Raw genomic sequence first — 19,250 nt, 5'->3', positions numbered from 1 at the left:
AGTCCCCTTTTGTTTTGCTAGAAGACTGCTTGGACCCCTCAGAGGATCTTGTGCTCCTTTTCCTAAGGCAGAGCTCTGGTGAGGAGCTGCCTCAGTTTCCTAAGGAAACCTCGTCTGTCAGGAACACAAGTCAAATCCAGTGCCAACAGAGGCAACAGCGGTGTCCTTCTGGTTCGGGTCAAAAGGAAAACCAGGAAAGCTGAGGGACATAACCCATCCTGCAGAGCGCAAGACAGGACTGTGCTAAGCTCTCGCAATTGCTATGGCAGGATGTATCTGGGCAACTGCTTGGGACTCCCTCTGTGCGATCCAAAATGGACTCGCCCCTCATTTTGCAGAGACAAAAGGCTTTCTAGGCGTAGTCCTGTCATTCATGAAGAGACTGAAGAGACTGCTGCTGCCTTCCACCACCTCCAGACCGAGCTCTCAGGCTGCCCTCATGTTCTTCCCCTGTCCACCCCCCACCCACCCCAGCTGATGCGGCGGAAAATACACTTGGGAAAGGAGAGGAGGATTTTTCAAACGTACCCATTCAGATCCAGAGTATTCCGGGGCTGTGTCTCCGTATCCGCTGAGGTGCGGGCACCAGGCATCGTGCTTGCTCAGAGGCGAGCCAAAAACTCTGCGATCTCTGTTCCCTCAAGACCGAGAGTGACAAAGGTGCAGGGACAGCCCCGCTCTTATGCCCTGCTGTGTCTACCTCAGCACCGACAACGCTTTGTGACATCAGCGGCAGTGGGTGATGTCACAAGAGAAAAGGCAGCACCATGTTTTGAGGCAAAGTCCAGCCTGACAGGGAGCAGGTTTTGCACTCCTCTCTGCAAGGGAAGGAATCCTACAAAAGCAGAATGTCTCCTACCAAGGGGTCAGCTCTTTGAATTCCCACCGAAGAGTGACAGATTTGGGAGCTACAAGAAACCTTCCTAGCCGCTGCTTTTGACACTCTGTAACAAGGAGGGCCTTCAGAGGCGACTGAAGTCAGGCACCAAGTACGCTCAGTGTTTCTCTGGCGGGGGCTCAGGTTCATGTTGGTGGCTCCTTTCTTGCAGCCTGAGAAAGCCAAGGAGCCATAGGGGCACAAGGGGCAGGTGCCTTGCGCGTTCATTTCTAGTTGTTGCTGTAGGCACCGCGCTCTGCATTCCAGAGGACAGTAGGCCTGTTTAGATGAGAGGAAGGGAGCGTACTCGACTCTGAGCATGCTGGCTGCTCCACGTGCTCTTGAGAGGCTGGAGTCCTCCCCTCTTCCCTAACAACAGACACCTTAGGTTTTGCTTTTGTCCGCGAACAAACGACTAGCAGAGTTGGCAAAGGCATGCTGCCTTATCCCCAGAAGGACAAGAGGAAGCCTGTCCAATCGCAGACGAAATGCCAGAGCTAGACTGTCCAAAGCAATGGCTCTGCCAGAGTGGGTGCGGTGTTGGATGAGAGCCAGGTTTAGGAGGTGACAGAGGCACATCCCCCCGCACGCCCTGGGGGAGCGTTGCTGCCCTGGGAACACAGCTGGCCCAGCAGGAGCAGCTAAGGCCCCTCGACGGCCATTCAGAGGCAGCTTGAGCCAGAGTTCCCCTCGAGGAAAGGTGTCTTGAGTTGGGCAGGACATACTGAACTTGATGTTGCCCTATCTTGAGTGGGTAGGCCATCGGACGCAGTTCTGGGCACCCAAACTTTTACAGTGCGTTCCTGCTTCTCTGTCTGTCCTCCTGTTATCAGTTGGTGGTACTTTAACTGCACATGTGTTCAGTCTTCCATTAAAGCCAAAAATGAAAATATGTGTAGGAGAGGGTTCTTAGTCCTTTTTCCCATCCCCTCTTCCTCCAGGGAAGTCTCCGATAAGCTCGTGGGTGGAGAGAAGGACAGGGAGCTCTCTTACCGGTTAGCATCACAGGCAAAACAGACGCAAACTCGGCTTGGTGAAAATTAACGCAATTTATTGCCAGATGAAGCTGACACCTCTCCCCTGTCTTTGGGAGGATCACCGTGCACTCTGAATCGATACAGGCAGGTGTAGTCCGGGTGACCCCAGTTGCTCAGCACTTGCAGCCTTAGGTACTTCACGAACCCAGAGAGCTCGTTCTGAAAGGAGAAGAAGAAATGAGTTGCCTTTTCCTCTCTGGCATTTGACTACTGACAGAGTAGTGTCGCAGCAACGGACTCGTTCAACAGTTTCCTTCCAGCTGCCCTGTGAGGTCTTTTGACCTATCGTGGTTCAAGATGTTCTTATCTTGCTCTCCCTCATTTGGCCAGCAGAACAGGAAAGGAAGAAGCAGCTACCAGAAGCTTCAGCAAATACATTGGCAAGTTCTTCTCGCCTGCTTTGAGGCCCATGCTCCCACAGTCAGAAGACCCAGTGGTGTTAGTAGAATGTCTCGTTGCCTTCTCTAGAAAGCCACTGAAACAGAATGGCCTCCCTGTCACTACTCGCTACCAGCAACAACAGAATCCTCAGAAAGCCCAGCATTTCTAGTCTTGAACTAGCAGGCCAGTAGTAGTGCATACTACGGGATGTGGCCACGTGTATGCACTTGGAGCCCAAACAGTCAAGCTGGTTTCAGCTTCAACTGCAGCAGTTGTAAGCGCTGAAGCTTAAACCCAAAATGAAAGAGAAGAAGAACGGAAGTCCAGGCATACGCTGTTAGGAAGTTAAAGCAGAAGAAGGGCCAGCGTGGCGCACGCTCAAGGAGAGGGCTGCCTATAGCCCTTTGGCAGGGAAGCTTCTCCCCAGCCAACCGCATGTCTCCTCCTCTCCTACGATAGCCTTCCCTCTTTGTCCCCGTACCTTCAGCTGGAAGGTCTGACTGGGATTGAGTGCCGCCAGGAAAGTGAACTGTCCCAGGAACGTTCCCTGCTCCTCATGGTGCTTCAGGCCCTAGAGAAAGCCGGGGGTGGAGAAAACAAGAGCGCCTGTTACACTGTGGGAAGACTTAACTTCAGTTGGTGAAGTACTGCTTGCTTTCAGCTACGTAGTCCAAGGAGGATGAGCACAAGGAGAAGATGAGAAGCTGCAGCTAGGCAGCATGCCACACTTGCCTACTCAATGGGTCTCAGCTGGCAGTCAGAAAAGGAGCAGACATTGCCAGTGAGAGGGGGGTAACCTCGGGATCACAAATGCCCCCTGGGATTGGAAGCCAAGAAGGTTTAGAACCGTGCACTGTGCCAGCTGCTTTTCCCTGTGGCTCCTGGGGCACCCTCTTGCCCCACAAACTTCCTTTTGAGCAGTACATTGGATAAAAGAGGAATACAACTGCCAGGAGGTTGTTTCTTCTGCGAACCAGGAGGAAGCCGCAGGCCGCTCGACTCTTTGACCCATATTCACCCCCGCTTAGAAATGCTATGTGACCCCCCCCCAGCACTCTTGAGAAATCACTTACGTAGACAGCAAAGTCCTTTGGAGCTCTGGAGATACTGTCTCCATGGAAGCCTGTCCCTAAAGCATGGTCCATGGTGACTGCTCTGGGAATGATTGGCGTAGACAGCTTGATGAAGACGTGTCCCTGACTTCCTGGGAAGGGCCAGCAGTTTCCCAGATGATTTTCCGGCTGAAAGGAGAAGAAGAAAGCACGTTCACATGGAGAAGGGTGCCCTGGCTCTTATTCCTGCCACGAGCATCAGAGGATTAAGAACTGATTTGGCCCATCAGCTCTGCTCTGAACCGCAGCCAGTGCCTTCGGCGGGACCCTGCAGGTACCGAACGGAGAAGCCGTTGTGAGAATTCAGGCCTCACAAGACCCCTTCAGCGGAGAAACACTTGGATGGCAGGGAGCTGGGTGTGCTACTTGTAGAAGCTCTCTGGCCTCTCCCAGTCCAGAGCAAGTAGCCAAGAAGAAGCAAGGATGGTGTGGCTGAAAGGCACCTGCCCAGAGCAGGTGGCAACTAAGGGCCCACCTGGATGAGCCTTTCCTGTAAGGGGAAGCAATCGCTCCCTCTCATCCAGTCCCACCTCCTTCCACTGGCACCAGCCAACTCTTCAACTTGTGCAGGCAGCTGAGGAGCAGTGCCAGGACGGCTTGCAAACACAACGTGGGGCCCTCCAGCAGTGCAGGCTCTCAGCGCCTGCTTGTGCTCACTAAGAGCCGTGGCAAGCTCACACCCCAGACCTCCGCAGGCACCTTTTCCCTTCTCCTCCCGTGCCATGCTGACAGTTTTCACAGTGACTGGGAAGACAAAGACTGCAGGACGAAGCTAGCCTGTTAGAAGCTCGCGCGGAGGACCTGGGGCACTGCGGGAGAGGAAATACTCAGCAGGGAGACACAGGAGGCGAGTAGGTCCATGCGAGAGGAAGGCAGTAAAGAAAGCTTCGAGGAGCAAAGACAAGCGTAAAGGCCACTCAGGAGCATGTTTGGTTCCTCCCCCCCACCTCTGTTTTTCTGTTTCTTGGTGCTCCTACCTCCAGAATAGCCTCAGGAGACTTGACGTAATCCAGCATGGGCAGGGAATACAGAAAGACTCCTTTTGTATTCCGGAAGGATGGAGAAGTCCATGGATGAATGATAGCAGCCCCTGGAAATTCAAACATGAGCATGCTCATCGAGCAATGTCAGGAGGAATATTGCAGTGTTGACTTGAAAGAGGCTTCTAAGTAGCCATCCATCTGGTACAGTGGGATTGCCCTCTTTCTTACTGGCCTGATCCCTCTGGAACACAGAGCAGGGCCTCATCAAAGTGTCGTAAGGGGCCGTGGAAAAAGACAAGAATGTGACCTAGGCTTTCTGTTCTTCAGCTGTGGTCTGGCCCGTTACAGACTGTGTCAGTGGGTACATTTCTGGGGCACGAGGGGGCCCTTGACTTGTCGGCCCTTCTCTCCTCCCACTGGGCGCATTCAAACGCCCGCCTTGTCAAGCTGGAGAGGAAGCGCTTTGGAACTGGATGGTTTGGACAATGTCACGGCACCTGATGATTTGAGGGCATAATCAGGCATCGGGACTTGGTTTTCTTCCAGCTTCTCCAAGACTTGATTGATCATCTCTTGAACAGCCTGGGAAGGAACAGAAAGGAGAGCGCCTGTTAGAAGGCAAAGGAACGGGGCAAGCAGCTCCCCTGCAAGGCCAGCCAAGGTGAACACGGTTCAACTCAGCTGTAAGGAACGCTGGAATTGCCCGGAAACCTCCCAAGTTTGCTCCACTCCGATTGAGCAGTATCAGAACAGAGAGGCTGCTCACGCCAATGCTCTGCGTGCTGAAGGTGCGGGAATGGGCTTTTCCTGTGGAGCTGCCCCATGCCAGGTGGCACGGACGGACAAGCCTTCTGGGCATGAGATGGGACTGGGGTAACTATGGACTGCTGAGACCATTCTTTCTTTCTGGTCCTCCCTTGAGGAGGACCCGAGATGTGGACGGAGAGGAAGGTGCGACTAAGAGAACTAATACAATTCCCGTCACGGCTCTCTCTTCCCCCAGAAGGAAGTGTGGAGCAACAGGAAAAGGAAGTGGGGCAATGCACAGCACTTGTTCCAGCAGCACCAGTTTTTTGGCTAGCTATGGCAGGGAACTGGAGTAGGATACGTGCCGGAGGGAGGAAAGAAACCTCTGAGTCGAGCCTTCTGCAGTGTGCCCTTACCCATCCGGTAAAGCCTGGGAGCTTAGCCTGCTTCAGGGCTTCGTGGAGAGCATGCTCGGTGACATCCCTGACGCTCCATCGCAGGTGATAAAGCTCTTCCTGCAGCTTACGGAGCTGTTCTGGCAGGGTCAGGGTTTTGCTCAGCGCTTCTCCTAACTCGTCTCCTGCTGGCCTAGAAACAGTGAGCAAGGGAGAGACTGTAACTGTTGTGGCTGGCCTCTCGGACGCTGTGGGAATGTGAGCCAGGCAAGAAGCAGTTGACAGCTCCTATAGAAAAGACCAATACCTTCCCTGCCTTAGGCATATACTAGTGAGAGACGATCTGAGGGAGACAGAGGAGAGCTCTCCTGGATCAGTCCTAGAGCCCTCCACCCTGATTGCCTTTGCCGTGCTTGGTTGCCGGTATCTCGGCTCTCTGTTTTTTCCTCTGCCTCTCTCCTGCTGCTCCCTCTTCTCCTTTCTCAGCACAACATCTTCCTTGCCTCGGCTAGCCTCTTCTGCTTGCTCGAGAAATACACTTCTGTCCTCCCTCTCTGCTTGACAGTGGCAGTTGCAAGGCTGCCCTCAGTCCTTGAACCTTGCCCCCCTGCAAAGGTCTTCACGGGCAACTGCTGCTCCAGTGACCTCAGCTGAGAGAAGACTCTCTTTCCCTTGGCCTCTCCTCTCCTTCGAGGGGGCAATGCTGCTTGCAAGGGCTTTCTGTTGCAGCCCAGCAATGGAAAGCCGCAGAGGGGTCTCCTAGCAGCTACTCGCAAGCATGGAGGGAGAGAACGGGATGCAGGATGGAGAAGGCTACCGTTCCGCTTGTCAGGTGTTAGGAAGGTGGAGCTGTGAGGAGCCCAGCCCAAACGCAAGGGTGGACGGATGGGTGGCCCCAGTCCTCTAATGGGCGTGGGGAGCTATAGCTGACCATTTGGCAGAAGGGAAGAAAGGGCAATGGGAGAAGGTCAGGGAGCTGTGCCAGGGGAAGTTTGTGTGAGGCGGGACATAAACAATGTCCTGGTGGGGCCGAGGGGCAGAGCTCCTCGAAAGAACCATCTAGTCAAGGGGAAATTGTTTTTACCTCCAAGTCTTCCAGTCCCCTCCAGGGAGGTGCAAGCGCTCCTGGAACGACAATTAAGGGAACAGTCATTGCAAGCAGAAACAGGCCTTCTGCAGAAAGGAAGGCAGCGCACAACAACAGTCTCTGTACAGGCACGGGAAACAAAAGAATTACAGACCCCATGCCTGTTTGTGCTCAGGTGCTCCACTAGCGTACGCTGTGAAAACAGCACCATGGACCGGCAGGCAAGACAGAAGCCAATTCACCTTGGGCATTGTCTTCTTCCAGAAAGCCTCCCCTCTTTGACTTGGGCACGGCTTCCAGTTAAACACCATCCGTCCTGCAAAGCCTTCTGCTGTTTGTCAGGCATTCATTTGCAGGCAACCTCTTCTACGTATTCCTTCCGTTTCCTGTCTTCCTAGGCAGCTGGGCTACTATCGCACAGCTTCCTGCTACGCTTCCAAGGGTGGTTTGGGTACAGGTCCTTTCTTGATACCACCTGGAGAAGTTCCATTGCTGTGAAGCTGCTTGCTGAGTTACGTGCCCACGAATGAATTTTGGAAGTGGTTGGCACGTTGAAGGCTTGGGCAGCAGGACTCTAACACCGATCAAAAGCAAAGGACTCAAGTCTTTCCACACAAGCCCGTGCTTGCTTTGCTGGAACCTATGCAGGCCCAAATCTGCCTCATGGTTGTTCTTTATCAGCTGCGTGCAATGCCACGAACTGTGGAGACACTGGTGTGGGGTCCAGTTGACCTTCACCTGACTGACCTGCCAGGGTGGCTCCTGTAGCTAGCCCTAGGCACAGGCTTTTAAGGAGTGGCACTTTCTGCCCTGGGGTGACGCTGGCAGAACCAGCCTTGAGCTGAAGAAACCTAAATGTCACCTGCTGTTGGAGAGGCTGAATGTAGCAGGAGATGCAGGCCCGGCATACTGCTGCAATCCTCCAGAGGCTTTCTTCGCCAAGCTGTCCCACGTGGTAAACACCTGTCAGACATACACCAAAGCTCTCCTTACACTTCGACCTTGGTCGAAGGCTGGGTTATGCCTCGGGCTGCCCGCTCCCCTTTCCGGGTCTCTCCCAGGTGCCATAGTAATCTCTCCTCTTGTAGTCTTTGAAAGAGGTCATGATGGTGTCCGGGCTCCGCAAGAGACGGACATTGCCTCCCCTGGACTATGCTCCTTGTCCTGCAGAAGCTTCTCAGCCTCGTGGGGCAGGCGAGGTTAGCCACTGCCTCTCCCTCGGCTGAAGAGAACTGGCTTAGCCCTCGTGGGCAAGGCAAGTCAACCCGTTCCTCGCCCCCACAGCCATTCCTCTGAAGCAGGGGGGAGTGGCAGAGCTCTGTCGAGGACTTCCTGCTCTTAGCTGGGCTCCTCTGGTGACAGCAGGGGAAGCGGACCAGGGCAGAATGGAGCCCTGGGGACCTCCTAAAGCACCATCCTCAGGTCTGAGCTCTACAGAGACTCACCGCAAGAGAAGAGCCCGACAAGCAGCACCAGGGTCACCATCTTCAGAGCCTTCATTTTCCTAGAGAGCAGCAAGGAGGAAAAGGATGGTGAAGCTGGCGGTACGTGTGCAGTTCAGCAGCAGCCTGGAGAGCAGCAGTAGGGACTGCAGGTCTTGAACCTGGCACTCCTGGCGTGAGGATTGGCTTGGTCCTGCACAAGCTCGAGTCAGCGGTGGAGTTGTCACCAGCTGCACCAGTGGGGCATTTGGTATGGTAACGATTGGCACTGTTTCGTTAGGGACGAAGGGCTGCGGATTGACTCCGGAAGAGGAGGAGTTGCACCAAAAGCTGTGGCCATACTTCACGTCTGTGGGGTTGGAGAGGGATTCTTGGGAAATGGAAGGGACGTAACAAATGCCTGTTTCTCCTGCCCACCATGCGATGGGTGCTAGTGCTGACACAGTTCTCCACCCCCTCTCAAGAAGAGGTTCAGCCTGTACCCCGACAGTTCAACAGCCTGCTACGCAGGGGGATTGTGTGTCTCCCCTCTAGCAGCATTTCTTTAGCAGCCGGGTTATCACTGGCCCTTTTCTTGGCATAAATGCAGACAAATGCGGACTGGGTAGAGAGGGAGGGAGGGAGGGAGGGCTGAATGTAAAGGCATGCTGGTAATCCATGGGGAAGCAAGGAGACACCAAGGCAACACCCTGGTGGCTAGGCCCTGCTCCCCTGAAGCCTGATCGGCCAAGAGACAGCGCACACTGCTCTGGAAGATGGAAACTCCTCCTGCCTTGTTCTAGGAGGCTCTCGAAAGGCTTACACTTCATCAGGAATAAGCAGTCCCCTTTTGTTTTGCTAGAAGACTGCTTGGACCCCTCAGAGGATCTTGTGCTCCTTTTCCTAAGGCAGAGCTCTGGTGAGGAGCTGCCTCAGTTTCCTAAGGAAACCTCGTCTGTCAGGAACACAAGTCAAATCCAGTGCCAACAGAGGCAACAGCGGTGTCCTTCTGGTTCGGGTCAAAAGGAAAACCAGGAAAGCTGAGGGACATAACCCATCCTGCAGAGCGCAAGACAGGACTGTGCTAAGCTCTCGCAATTGCTATGGCAGGATGTATCTGGGCAACTGCTTGGGACTCCCTCTGTGCGATCCAAAATGGACTCGCCCCTCATTTTGCAGAGACAAAAGGCTTTCTAGGCGTAGTCCTGTCATTCATGAAGAGACTGAAGAGACTGCTGCTGCCTTCCACCACCTCCAGACCGAGCTCTCAGGCTGCCCTCATGTTCTTCCCCTGTCCACCCCCCACCCACCCAGCTGATGCGGCGGAAAATACACTTGGGGAAAGGAGAGGAGGATTTTTCAAACGTACCCATTCAGATCCAGAGTATTCCGGGGCTGTGTCTCCGTATCCGCTGAGGTGCGGGCACCAGGCATCGTGCTTGCTCAGAGGCGAGCCAAAAACTCTGCGATCTCTGTTCCCTCAAGACCGAGAGTGACAAAGGTGCAGGGACAGCCCCGCTCTTATGCCCTGCTGTGTCTGCCTCAGCACCGACAACGCTTTGTGACATCAGCGGCAGTGGGTGATGTCACAAGAGAAAAGGCAGCACCATGTTTTGAGGCAAAGTCCAGCCTGACAGGGAGCAGGTTTTGCACTCCTCTCTGCAAGGGAAGGAATCCTACAAAAGCAGAATGTCTCCTACCAAGGGGTCAGCTCTTTGAATTCCCACCGAAGAGTGACAGATTTGGGAGCTACAAGAAACCTTCCTAGCCGCTGCTTTTGACACTCTGTAACAAGGAGGGCCTTCAGAGGCGACTGAAGTCAGGCACCAAGTACGCTCAGTGTTTCTCTGGCGGGGGCTCAGGTTCATGTTGGTGGCTCCTTTCTTGCAGCCTGAGAAAGCCAAGGAGCCATAGGGGCACAAGGGGCAGGTGCCTTGCGCGTTCATTTCTAGTTGTTGCTGTAGGCACCGCGCTCTGCATTCCAGAGGACAGTAGGCCTGTTTAGATGAGAGGAAGGGAGCGTACTCGACTCTGAGCATGCTGGCTGCTCCACGTGCTCTTGAGAGGCTGGAGTCCTCCCCTCTTCCCTAACAACAGACACCTTAGGTTTTGCTTTTGTCCGCGAACAAACGACTAGCAGAGTTGGCAAAGGCATGCTGCCTTATCCCCAGAAGGACAAGAGGAAGCCTGTCCAATCGCAGACGAAATGCCAGAGCTAGACTGTCCAAAGCAATGGCTCTGCCAGAGTGGGTGCGGTGTTGGATGAGAGCCAGGTTTAGGAGGTGACAGAGGCACATCCCCCCGCACGCCCTGGGGGAGCGTTGCTGCCCTGGGAACACAGCTGGCCCAGCAGGAGCAGCTGAGGCCCCTCGACGGCCATTCAGAGGCAGCTTGAGCCAGAGTTCCCTCGAGGAAAGGTGTCTTGAGTTGGGCAGGACATACTGAACTTGATGTTGCCCTATCTTGAGTGGGTAGGCCATCGGACGCAGTTCTGGGCACCCAAACTTTTACAGTGCGTTCCTGCTTCTCTGTCTGTCCTCCTGTTATCAGTTGGTGGTACTTTAACTGCACATGTGTTCAGTCTTCCATTAAAGCCAAAAATGAAAATATGTGTAGGAGAGGGTTCTTAGTCCTTTTTCCCATCCCCTCTTCCTCCAGGGAAGTCTCCGATAAGCTCGTGGGTGGAGAGAAGGACAGGGAGCTCTCTTACCGGTTAGCATCACAGGCAAAACAGACGCAAACTCGGCTTGGTGAAAATTAACGCAATTTATTGCCAGATGAAGCTGACACCTCTCCCCTGTCTTTGGGAGGATCACCGTGCACTCTGAATCGATACAGGCAGGTGTAGTCCGGGTGACCCCAGTTGCTCAGCACTTGCAGCCTTAGGTACTTCACGAACCCAGAGAGCTCGTTCTGAAAGGAGAAGAAGAAATGAGTTGCCTTTTCCTCTCTGGCATTTGACTACTGACAGAGTAGTGTCGCAGCAACGGACTCGTTCAACAGCTTCCTTCCAGCTGCCCTGTGAGGTCTTTTGACCTATCGTGGTTCAAGATGTTCCTATCTTGCTGTCCCTCATTTGGCCAGCAGAACAGGAAAGGAAGAAGCAGCTACCAGAAGCTTCAGCAAATACATTGGCAAGTTCTTCTCGCCTGCTTTGAGGCCCATGCTCCCACAGTCAGAAGACCCAGTGGTGTTAGTAGAATGTCTCGTTGCCTTCTCTAGAAAGCCACTGAAACAGAATGGCCTCCCTGTCACTACTCGCTACCAGCAACAACAGAATCCTCAGAAAGCCCAGCATTTCTAGTCTTGAACTAGCAGGCCAGTAGTAGTGCATACTACGGGATGTGGCCACGTGTATGCACTTGGAGCCCAAACAGTCAAGCTGGTTTCAGCTTCAACTGCAGCAGTTGTAAGCGCTGAAGCTTAAACCCAAAACGAAAGAGAAGAAGAACGGAAGTCCAGGCATACGCCGTTAGGAAGTTAAAGCAGAAGAAGGGCCAGCGTGGCGCACGCTCAAGGAGAGGGCTGCCTATAGCCCTTTGGCAGGGAAGCTTCTCCCCAGCCAACCGCATGTCTCCTCCTCTCCTACGATAGCCTTCCCTCTTTGTCCCCGTACCTTCAGCTGGAAGGTCTGACTGGGATTGAGTGCCGCCAGGAAAGTGAACTGTCCCAGGAACGTTCCCTGCTCCTCATGGTGCTTCAGGCCCTAGAGAAAGCCGGGGGTGGAGAAAACAAGAGCGCCTGTTACACTGTGGGAAGACTTAACTTCAGTTGGTGAAGTACTGCTTGCTTTCAGCTACGTAGTCCAAGGAGGATGAGCACAAGGAGAAGATGAGAAGCTGCAGCTAGGCAGCATGCCACACTTGCCTACTCAATGGGTCTCAGCTGGCAGTCAGAAAAGGAGCAGACATTGCCAGTGAGAGGGGGGTAACCTCGGGATCACAAATGCCCCCTGGGATTGGAAGCCAAGAAGGTTTAGAACCGTGCACTGTGCCAGCTGCTTTTCCCTGTGGCTCCTGGGGCACCCTCTTGCCCCACAAACTTCCTTTTGAGCAGTACATTGGATAAAAGAGGAATACAACTGCCAGGAGGTTGTTTCTTCTGCGAACCAGGAGGAAGCCGCAGGCCGCTCGACTCTTTGACCCATATTCACCCCCGCTTAGAAATGCTATGTGACCCCCCCCCACCACTCTTGAGAAATCACTTACGTAGACAGCAAAGTCCTTTGGAGCTCTGGAGATACTGTCTCCATGGAAGCCTGTCCCTAAAGCATGGTCCATGGTGACTGCTCTGGGAATGATTGGCGTAGACAGCTTGATGAAGACGTGTCCCTGACTTCCTGGGAAGGGCCAGCAGTTTCCCAGATGATTTTCCGGCTGAAAGGAGAAGAAGAAAGCACGTTCACATGGAGAAGGGTGCCCTGGCTCTTATTCCTGCCACGAGCATCAGAGGATTAAGAACTGATTTGGCCCATCAGCTCTGCTCTGAACCGCAGCCAGTGCCTTCGGCGGGACCCTGCAGGTACCGAACGGAGAAGCCGTTGTGAGAATTCAGGCCTCACAAGACCCCTTCAGCGGAGAAACACTTGGATGGCAGGGAGCTGGGTGTGCTACTTGTAGAAGCTCTCTGGCCTCTCCCAGTCCAGAGCAAGTAGCCAAGAAGAAGCAAGGATGGTGTGGCTGAAAGGCACCTGCCCAGAGCAGGTGGCAACTAAGGGCCACCTGGATGAGCCTTTCCTGTAAGGGGAAGCAATCGCTCCCTCTCATCCAGTCCCACCTCCTTCCACTGGCACCAGCCAACTCTTCAACTTGTGCAGGCAGCTGAGGAGCAGTGCCAGGACGGCTTGCAAACACAACGTGGGGCCCTCCAGCAGTGCAGGCTCTCAGCGCCTGCTTGTGCTCACTAAGAGCCGTGGCAAGCTCACACCCAGACCTCCGCAGGCACCTTTTCCCTTCTCCTCCCGTGCCATGCTGACAGTTTTCACAGTGACTGGGAAGACAAAGACTGCAGGACGAAGCTAGCCTGTTAGAAGCTCGCGCGGAGGACCTGGGGCACTGCGGGAGAGGAAATACTCAGCAGGGAGACACAGGAGGCGAGTAGGTCCATGCGAGAGGAAGGCAGTAAAGAAAGCTTCGAGGAGCAAAGACAAGCGTAAAGGCCACTCAGGAGCATGTTTGGTTCCTCCCCCCACCTCTGTTTTTCTGTTTCTTGGTGCTCCTACCTCCAGAATAGCCTCAGGAGACTTGACGTAATCCAGCATGGGCAGGGAATACAGAAAGACTCCTTTTGTATTCCGGAAGGATGGAGAAGTCCATGGATGAATGATAGCAGCCCCTGGAAATTCAAACATGAGCATGCTCATCGAGCAATGTCAGGAGGAATATTGCAGTGTTGACTTGAAAGAGGCTTCTAAGTAGCCATCCATCTGGTACAGTGGGATTGCCCTCTTTCTTACTGGCCTGATCCCTCTGGAACACAGAGCAGGGCCTCATCAAAGTGTCGTAAGGGGCCGTGGAAAAAGACAAGAATGTGACCTAGGCTTTCTGTTCTTCAGCTGTGGTCTGGCCCGTTACAGACTGTGTCAGTGGGTACATTTCTGGGGCACGAGGGGGCCCTTGACTTGTCGGCCCTTCTCTCCTCCCACTGGGCGCATTCAAACGCCCGCCTTGTCAAGCTGGAGAGGAAGCGCTTTGGAACTGGATGGTTTGGACAATGTCACGGCACCTGATGATTTGAGGGCATAATCAGGCATCGGGACTTGGTTTTCTTCCAGCTTCTCCAAGACTTGATTGATCATCTCTTGAACAGCCTGGGAAGGAACAGAAAGGAGAGCGCCTGTTAGAAGGCAAAGGAACGGGGCAAGCAGCTCCCCTGCAAGGCCAGCCAAGGTGAACACGGTTTCAACTCAGCTGTAAGGAACGCTGGAATTGCCCGGAAACCTCCCAAGTTTGCTCCACTCCGATTGAGCAGTATCAGAACAGAGAGGCTGCTCACGCCAATGCTCTGCGTGCTGAAGGTGCGGGAATGGGCTTTTCCTGTGGAGCTGCCCCATGCCAGGTGGCACGGACGGACAAGCCTTCTGGGCATGAGATGGGACTGGGGTAACTATGGACTGCTGAGACCATTCTTTCTTTCTGGTCCTCCCTTGAGGAGGACCCGAGATGTGGACGGAGAGGAAGGTGCGACTAAGAGAACTAATACAATTCCCGTCACGGCTCTCTCTTCCCCCAGAAGGAAGTGTGGAGCAACAGGAAAAGGAAGTGTGGCAATGCACAGCACTTGTTCCAGCAGCACCAGTTTTTTGGCTAGCTATGGCAGGGAACTGGAGTAGGATACGTGCCGGAGGGAGGAAGAAACCTCTGAGTCGAGCCTTCTGCAGTGTGCCCTTACCCATCCGGTAAAGCCTGGGAGCTTAGCCTGCTTCAGGGCTTCGTGGAGAGCATGCTCGGTGACATCCCTGACGCTCCATCGCAGGTGATAAAGCTCTTCCTGCAGCTTACGGAGCTGTTCTGGCAGGGTCAGGGTTTTGCTCAGCGCTTCTCCTAACTCGTCTCCTGCTGGCCTAGAAACAGTGAGCAAGGGAGAGACTGTAACTGTTGTGGCTGGCCTCTCGGACGCTGTGGGAATGTGAGCCAGGCAAGAAGCAGTTGACAGCTCCTATAGAAAAGACCAATACCTTCCCTGCCTTAGGCATATACTAGTGAGAGACGATCTGAGGGAGACAGAGGAGAGCTCTCCTGGATCAGTCCTAGAGCCCTCCACCCTGATTGCCTTTGCCGTGCTTGGTTGCCGGTATCTCGGCTCTCTGTTTTTTCCTCTGCCTCTCTCCTGCTGCTCCCTCTTCTCCTTTCTCAGCACAACATCTTCCTTGCCTCGGCTAGCCTCTTCTGCTTGCTCGAGAAATACACTTCTGTCCTCCCTCTCTGCTTGACAGTGGCAGTTGCAAGGCTGCCCTCAGTCCTTGAACCTTGCCCCCCTGCAAAGGTCTTCACGGGCAACTGCTGCTCCAGTGACCTCAGCCTGAGAGAAGACTCTCTTTCCCTTGGCCTCTCCTCTCCTTCGAGGGGGCAATGCTGCTTGCAAGGGCTTTCTGTTGCAGCCCAGCAATGGAAAGCCGCAGAGGGGTCTCCTAGCAGCTACTCGCAAGCATGGAGGGAGAGAACGGGATGCAGGATGGAGAAGGCTACCGTTCCGCTTGTCAGGTGTTAGGAAGGTGGAGCTGTGAGGAGCCCAGCCCAAACGCAAGGGTGGACGGATGGGTGGCCCCAGTCCTCTAATGGGCGTGGGGAGCTATAGCTGACCATTTGGCAGAAGGGAAGAAAGGGCAATGGGAGAAGGTCAGGGAGCTGTGCCAGGGGAAGTTTGTGTGAGGCGGGACATAAACAATGTCCTGGTGGGGCGAGGGGCAGAGCTCCTCGAAAGAACCATCTAGTCAAGGGGAAATTGTTTTTACCTCCAAGTCTTCCAGTCCCTCCAGGGAGGTGCAAGCGCTCCTGGAACGACAATTAAGGGAACAGTCATTGCAAGCAGAAACAGGCCTTCTGCAGAAAGGAAGGCAGCGCACAACAACAGTCTCTGTACAGGCACGGGAAACAAAAGAATTACAGACCCCATGCCTGTTTGTGCTCAGGTGCTCCACTAGCGTACGCTGTGAAAACAGCACCATGGACCGGCAGGCAAGACAGAAGCCAATTCACCTTGGGCATTGTCTTCTTCCAGAAAGCCTCCCTCTTTGACTTGGGCACGGCTTCCAGTTAAACACCATCCGTCCTGCAAAGCCTTCTGCTGTTTGTCAGGCATTCATTTGCAGGCAACCTCTTCTACGTATTCCTTCCGTTTCCTGTCTTCCTAGGCAGCTGGGCTACTATCGCACAGCTTCCTGCTACGCTTCCAAGGGTGGTTTGGGTACAGGTCCTTTCTTGATACCACCTGGAGAAGTTCCATTGCTGTGAAGCTGCTTGCTGAGTTACGTGCCCACGAATGAATTTTGGAAGTGGTTGGCACGTTGAAGGCTTGGGCAGCAGGACTCTAACACCGATCAAAAGCAAAGGACTCAAGTCTTTCCACGCAAGCCCGTGCTTGCTTTGCTGGAACCTATGCAGGCCCAAATCTGCCTCATGGTTGTTCTTTATCAGCTGCGTGCAATGCCACGAACTGTGGAGACAGTGGTGTGGGGTGCAGTTGACCTTCACCTGGCTGACCTGCCAGGGTGGCTCCTGTAGCTAGCCCTAGGCACAGGCTTTTAAGGAGTGGCACTTTCTGCCCTGGGGTGACGCTGGCAGAACCAGCCTTGAGCTGAAGAAACCTAAATGTCACCTGCTGTTGGAGAGGCTGAATGTAGCAGGAGATGCAGGCCCGGCATACTGCTGCAATCCTCCAGAGGCTTTCTTCGCCAAGCTGTCCCACGTGGTAAACACCTGTCAGACATACACCAAAGCTCTCCTTACACTTCGACCTTGGTCGAAGGCTGGGTTATGCCTCGGGCTGCCCGCTCCCCTTTCCGGGTCTCTCCCAGGTGCCATAGTAATCTCTCCTCTTGTAGTCTTTGAAAGAGGTCATGATGGTGTCCGGGCTCCGCAAGAGACGGACATTGCCTCCCTGGACTATGCTCCTTGTCCTGCAGAAGCTTCTCAGCCTCGTGGGGCAGGCGAGGTTAGCCACTGCCTCTCCCTCGGCTGAAGAGAACTGGCTTAGCCCTCGTGGGCAAGGCAAGTCAACCCGTTCCTCGCCCCCACAGCCATTCCTCTGAAGCAGGGGGGAGTGGCAGAGCTCTGTCGAGGACTTCCTGCTCTTAGCTGGGCTCCTCTGGTGACAGCAGGGGAAGCGGACCAGGGCAGAATGGAGCCCTGGGGACCTCCTAAAGCACCATCCTCAGGTCTGAGCTCTACAGAGACTCACCGCAAGAGAAGAGACCGACAAGCAGCACCAGGGTCACCATCTTCAGAGCCTTCATTTTCCTACAGAGCAGCAAGGAGGAAAAGGATGGTGAAGCTGGCGGTACGTGTGCAGTTCAGCAGCAGCCTGGAGAGCAGCAGTAGGGACTGCAGGTCTTGAACCTGGCACTCCTGGCGTGAGGATTGGCTTGGTCCTGCACAAGCTCGAGTCAGCGGTGGAGTTGTCACCAGCTGCACCACTGGGGCATTTGGTATGGTAACGATTGGCACTGTTTCGTTAGGGACGAAGGGCTGCGGATTGACTCCGGAAGAGGAGGAGTTGCACCAAAAGCTGTGGCCATACTTCACGTCTGTGGGGTTGGAGAGGGATTCTTGGGAAATGGAAGGGACGTAACAAATGCCTGTTTCTCCTGCCCACCATGCGATGGGTGCTAGTGCTGACACAGTTCTCCACCCCCTCTCAAGAAGAGGTTCAGCCTGTACCCCGACAGTTCAACAGCCTGCTACGCAGGGGGATTGTGTGTCTCCCTCTAGCAGCATTTCTTTAGCAGCCGGGTTATCACTGGCCCTTTTCTTGGCATAAATGCAGACAAATGCGGACTGGGTAGAGAGGGAGGGAGGGAGGGAGGGCTGAATGTAAAGGCATGCTGGTAATCCATGGGGAAGCAAGGAGACACCAAGGCAACACCCTGGTGGCTAGGCCCTGCTCCCCTGAAGCCTGATCGGCCAAGAGACAGCGCACACTGCTCTGGAAGATGGAAACTCCTCCTGCCTTGTTCTAGGAGGCTCTCGAAAGGCTTACACTTCATCAGGAATAAGCAGTCCCCTTTTGTTTTGCTAGAAGACTGCTTGGACCCCTCAGAGGATCTTGTGCTCCTTTTCCTAAGGCAGAGCTCTGGTGAGGAGCTGCCTCAGTTTCCTAAGGAAACCTCGTCTGTCAGGAACACAAGTCAAATCCAGTGCCAACAGAGGCAACAGCGGTGTCCTTCTGGTTCGGGTCAAAAGGAAAACCAGGAAAGCTGAGGGACATAACCCATCCTGCAGAGCGCAAGACAGGACTGTGCTAAGCTCTCGCAATTGCTATGGCAGGATGTATCTGGGCAACTGCTTGGGACTCCCTCTGTGCGATCCAAAATGGACTCGCCCCTCATTTTGCAGAGACAAAAGGCTTTCTAGGCGTAGTCCTGTCATTCATGAAGAGACTGAAGAGACTGCTGCTGCCTTCCACCACCTCCAGACCGAGCTCTCAGGCTGCCCTCATGTTCTTCCCCTGTCCACCCCCCACCCACCCCAGCTGATGCGGCGGAAAATACACTTGGGGAAAGGAGAGGAGGATTTTTCAAACGTACCCATTCAGATCCAGAGTATTCCGGGGCTGTGTCTCCGTATCCGCTGAGGTGCGGGCACCAGGCATCGTGCTTGCTCAGAGGCGAGCCAAAAACTCTGCGATCTCTGTTCCCTCAAGACGAGAGTGACAAAGGTGCAGGGACAGCCCCGCTCTTATGCCCTGCTGTGTCTACCTCAGCACCGACAACGCTTTGTGACATCAGCGGCAGTGGGTGATGTCACAAGAGAAAAGGCAGCACCATGTTTTGAGGCAAAGTCCAGCCTGACAGGGAGCAGGTTTTGCACTCCTCTCTGCAAGGGAAGGAATCCTACAAAAGCAGAATGTCTCCTACCAAGGGGTCAGCTCTTTGAATTCCCACCGAAGAGTGACAGATTTGGGAGCTACAAGAAACCTTCCTAGCCGCTGCTTTTGACACTCTGTAACAAGGAGGGCCTTCAGAGGCGACTGAAGTCAGGCACCAAGTACGCTCAGTGTTTCTCTGGCGGGGGCTCAGGTTCATGTTGGTGGCTCCTTTCTTGCAGCCTGAGAAAGCCAAGGAGCCATAGGGGCACAAGGGGCAGGTGCCTTGCGCGTTCATTTCTAGTTGTTGCTGTAGGCACCGCGCTCTGCATTCCAGAGGACAGTAGGCCTGTTTAGATGAGAGGAAGGGAGCGTACTCGACTCTGAGCATGCTGGCTGCTCCACGTGCTCTTGAGAGGCTGGAGTCCTCCCCTCTTCCCTAACAACAGACACCTTAGGTTTTGCTTTTGTCCGCGAACAAACGACTAGCAGAGTTGGCAAAGGCATGCTGCCTTATCCCCAGAAGGACAAGAGGAAGCCTGTCCAATCGCAGACGAAATGCCAGAGCTAGACTGTCCAAAGCAATGGCTCTGCCAGAGTGGGTGCGGTGTTGGATGAGAGCCAGGTTTAGGAGGTGACAGAGGCACATCCCCCCGCACGCCCTGGGGGAGCGTTGCTGCCCTGGGAAC

General features: G+C 54.3%; 2 protein-coding genes across 2 annotated transcripts; both read right to left on the bottom strand.

The window, feature by feature from the left end:
• Nucleotides 1-1,917: 1,917 nt before the first annotated feature.
• LOC127028656 (SUN domain-containing protein 3-like) lies at nucleotides 1,918-7,687 on the bottom strand. Its single transcript, XM_050914368.1, is given in 8 exon segments — nucleotides 1,918-2,073; nucleotides 2,777-2,866; nucleotides 3,369-3,536; nucleotides 4,385-4,497; nucleotides 4,888-4,972; nucleotides 5,554-5,709; nucleotides 7,530-7,619; nucleotides 7,622-7,687. Coding segments are annotated over 8 exon segments (924 nt in total).
• A 3,110-nt stretch (nucleotides 7,688-10,797) lies between these two features.
• LOC127028655 (SUN domain-containing protein 3-like) lies at nucleotides 10,798-16,562 on the bottom strand. The gene is given in 8 exon segments (XM_050914367.1): nucleotides 10,798-10,953; nucleotides 11,657-11,746; nucleotides 12,249-12,416; nucleotides 13,262-13,374; nucleotides 13,765-13,849; nucleotides 14,431-14,586; nucleotides 16,405-16,494; nucleotides 16,497-16,562. Coding segments are annotated over 8 exon segments (924 nt in total).
• Nucleotides 16,563-19,250: the final 2,688 nt, after the last annotated feature.

This window comes from Gymnogyps californianus, unplaced genomic scaffold (genome assembly GCF_018139145.2).
Source record: "Gymnogyps californianus isolate 813 unplaced genomic scaffold, ASM1813914v2 HiC_scaffold_38, whole genome shotgun sequence".
NCBI lineage: Eukaryota > Metazoa > Chordata > Aves > Accipitriformes > Cathartidae > Gymnogyps > Gymnogyps californianus.
This window is presented reverse-complemented; position numbering and strand designations above follow the sequence as displayed.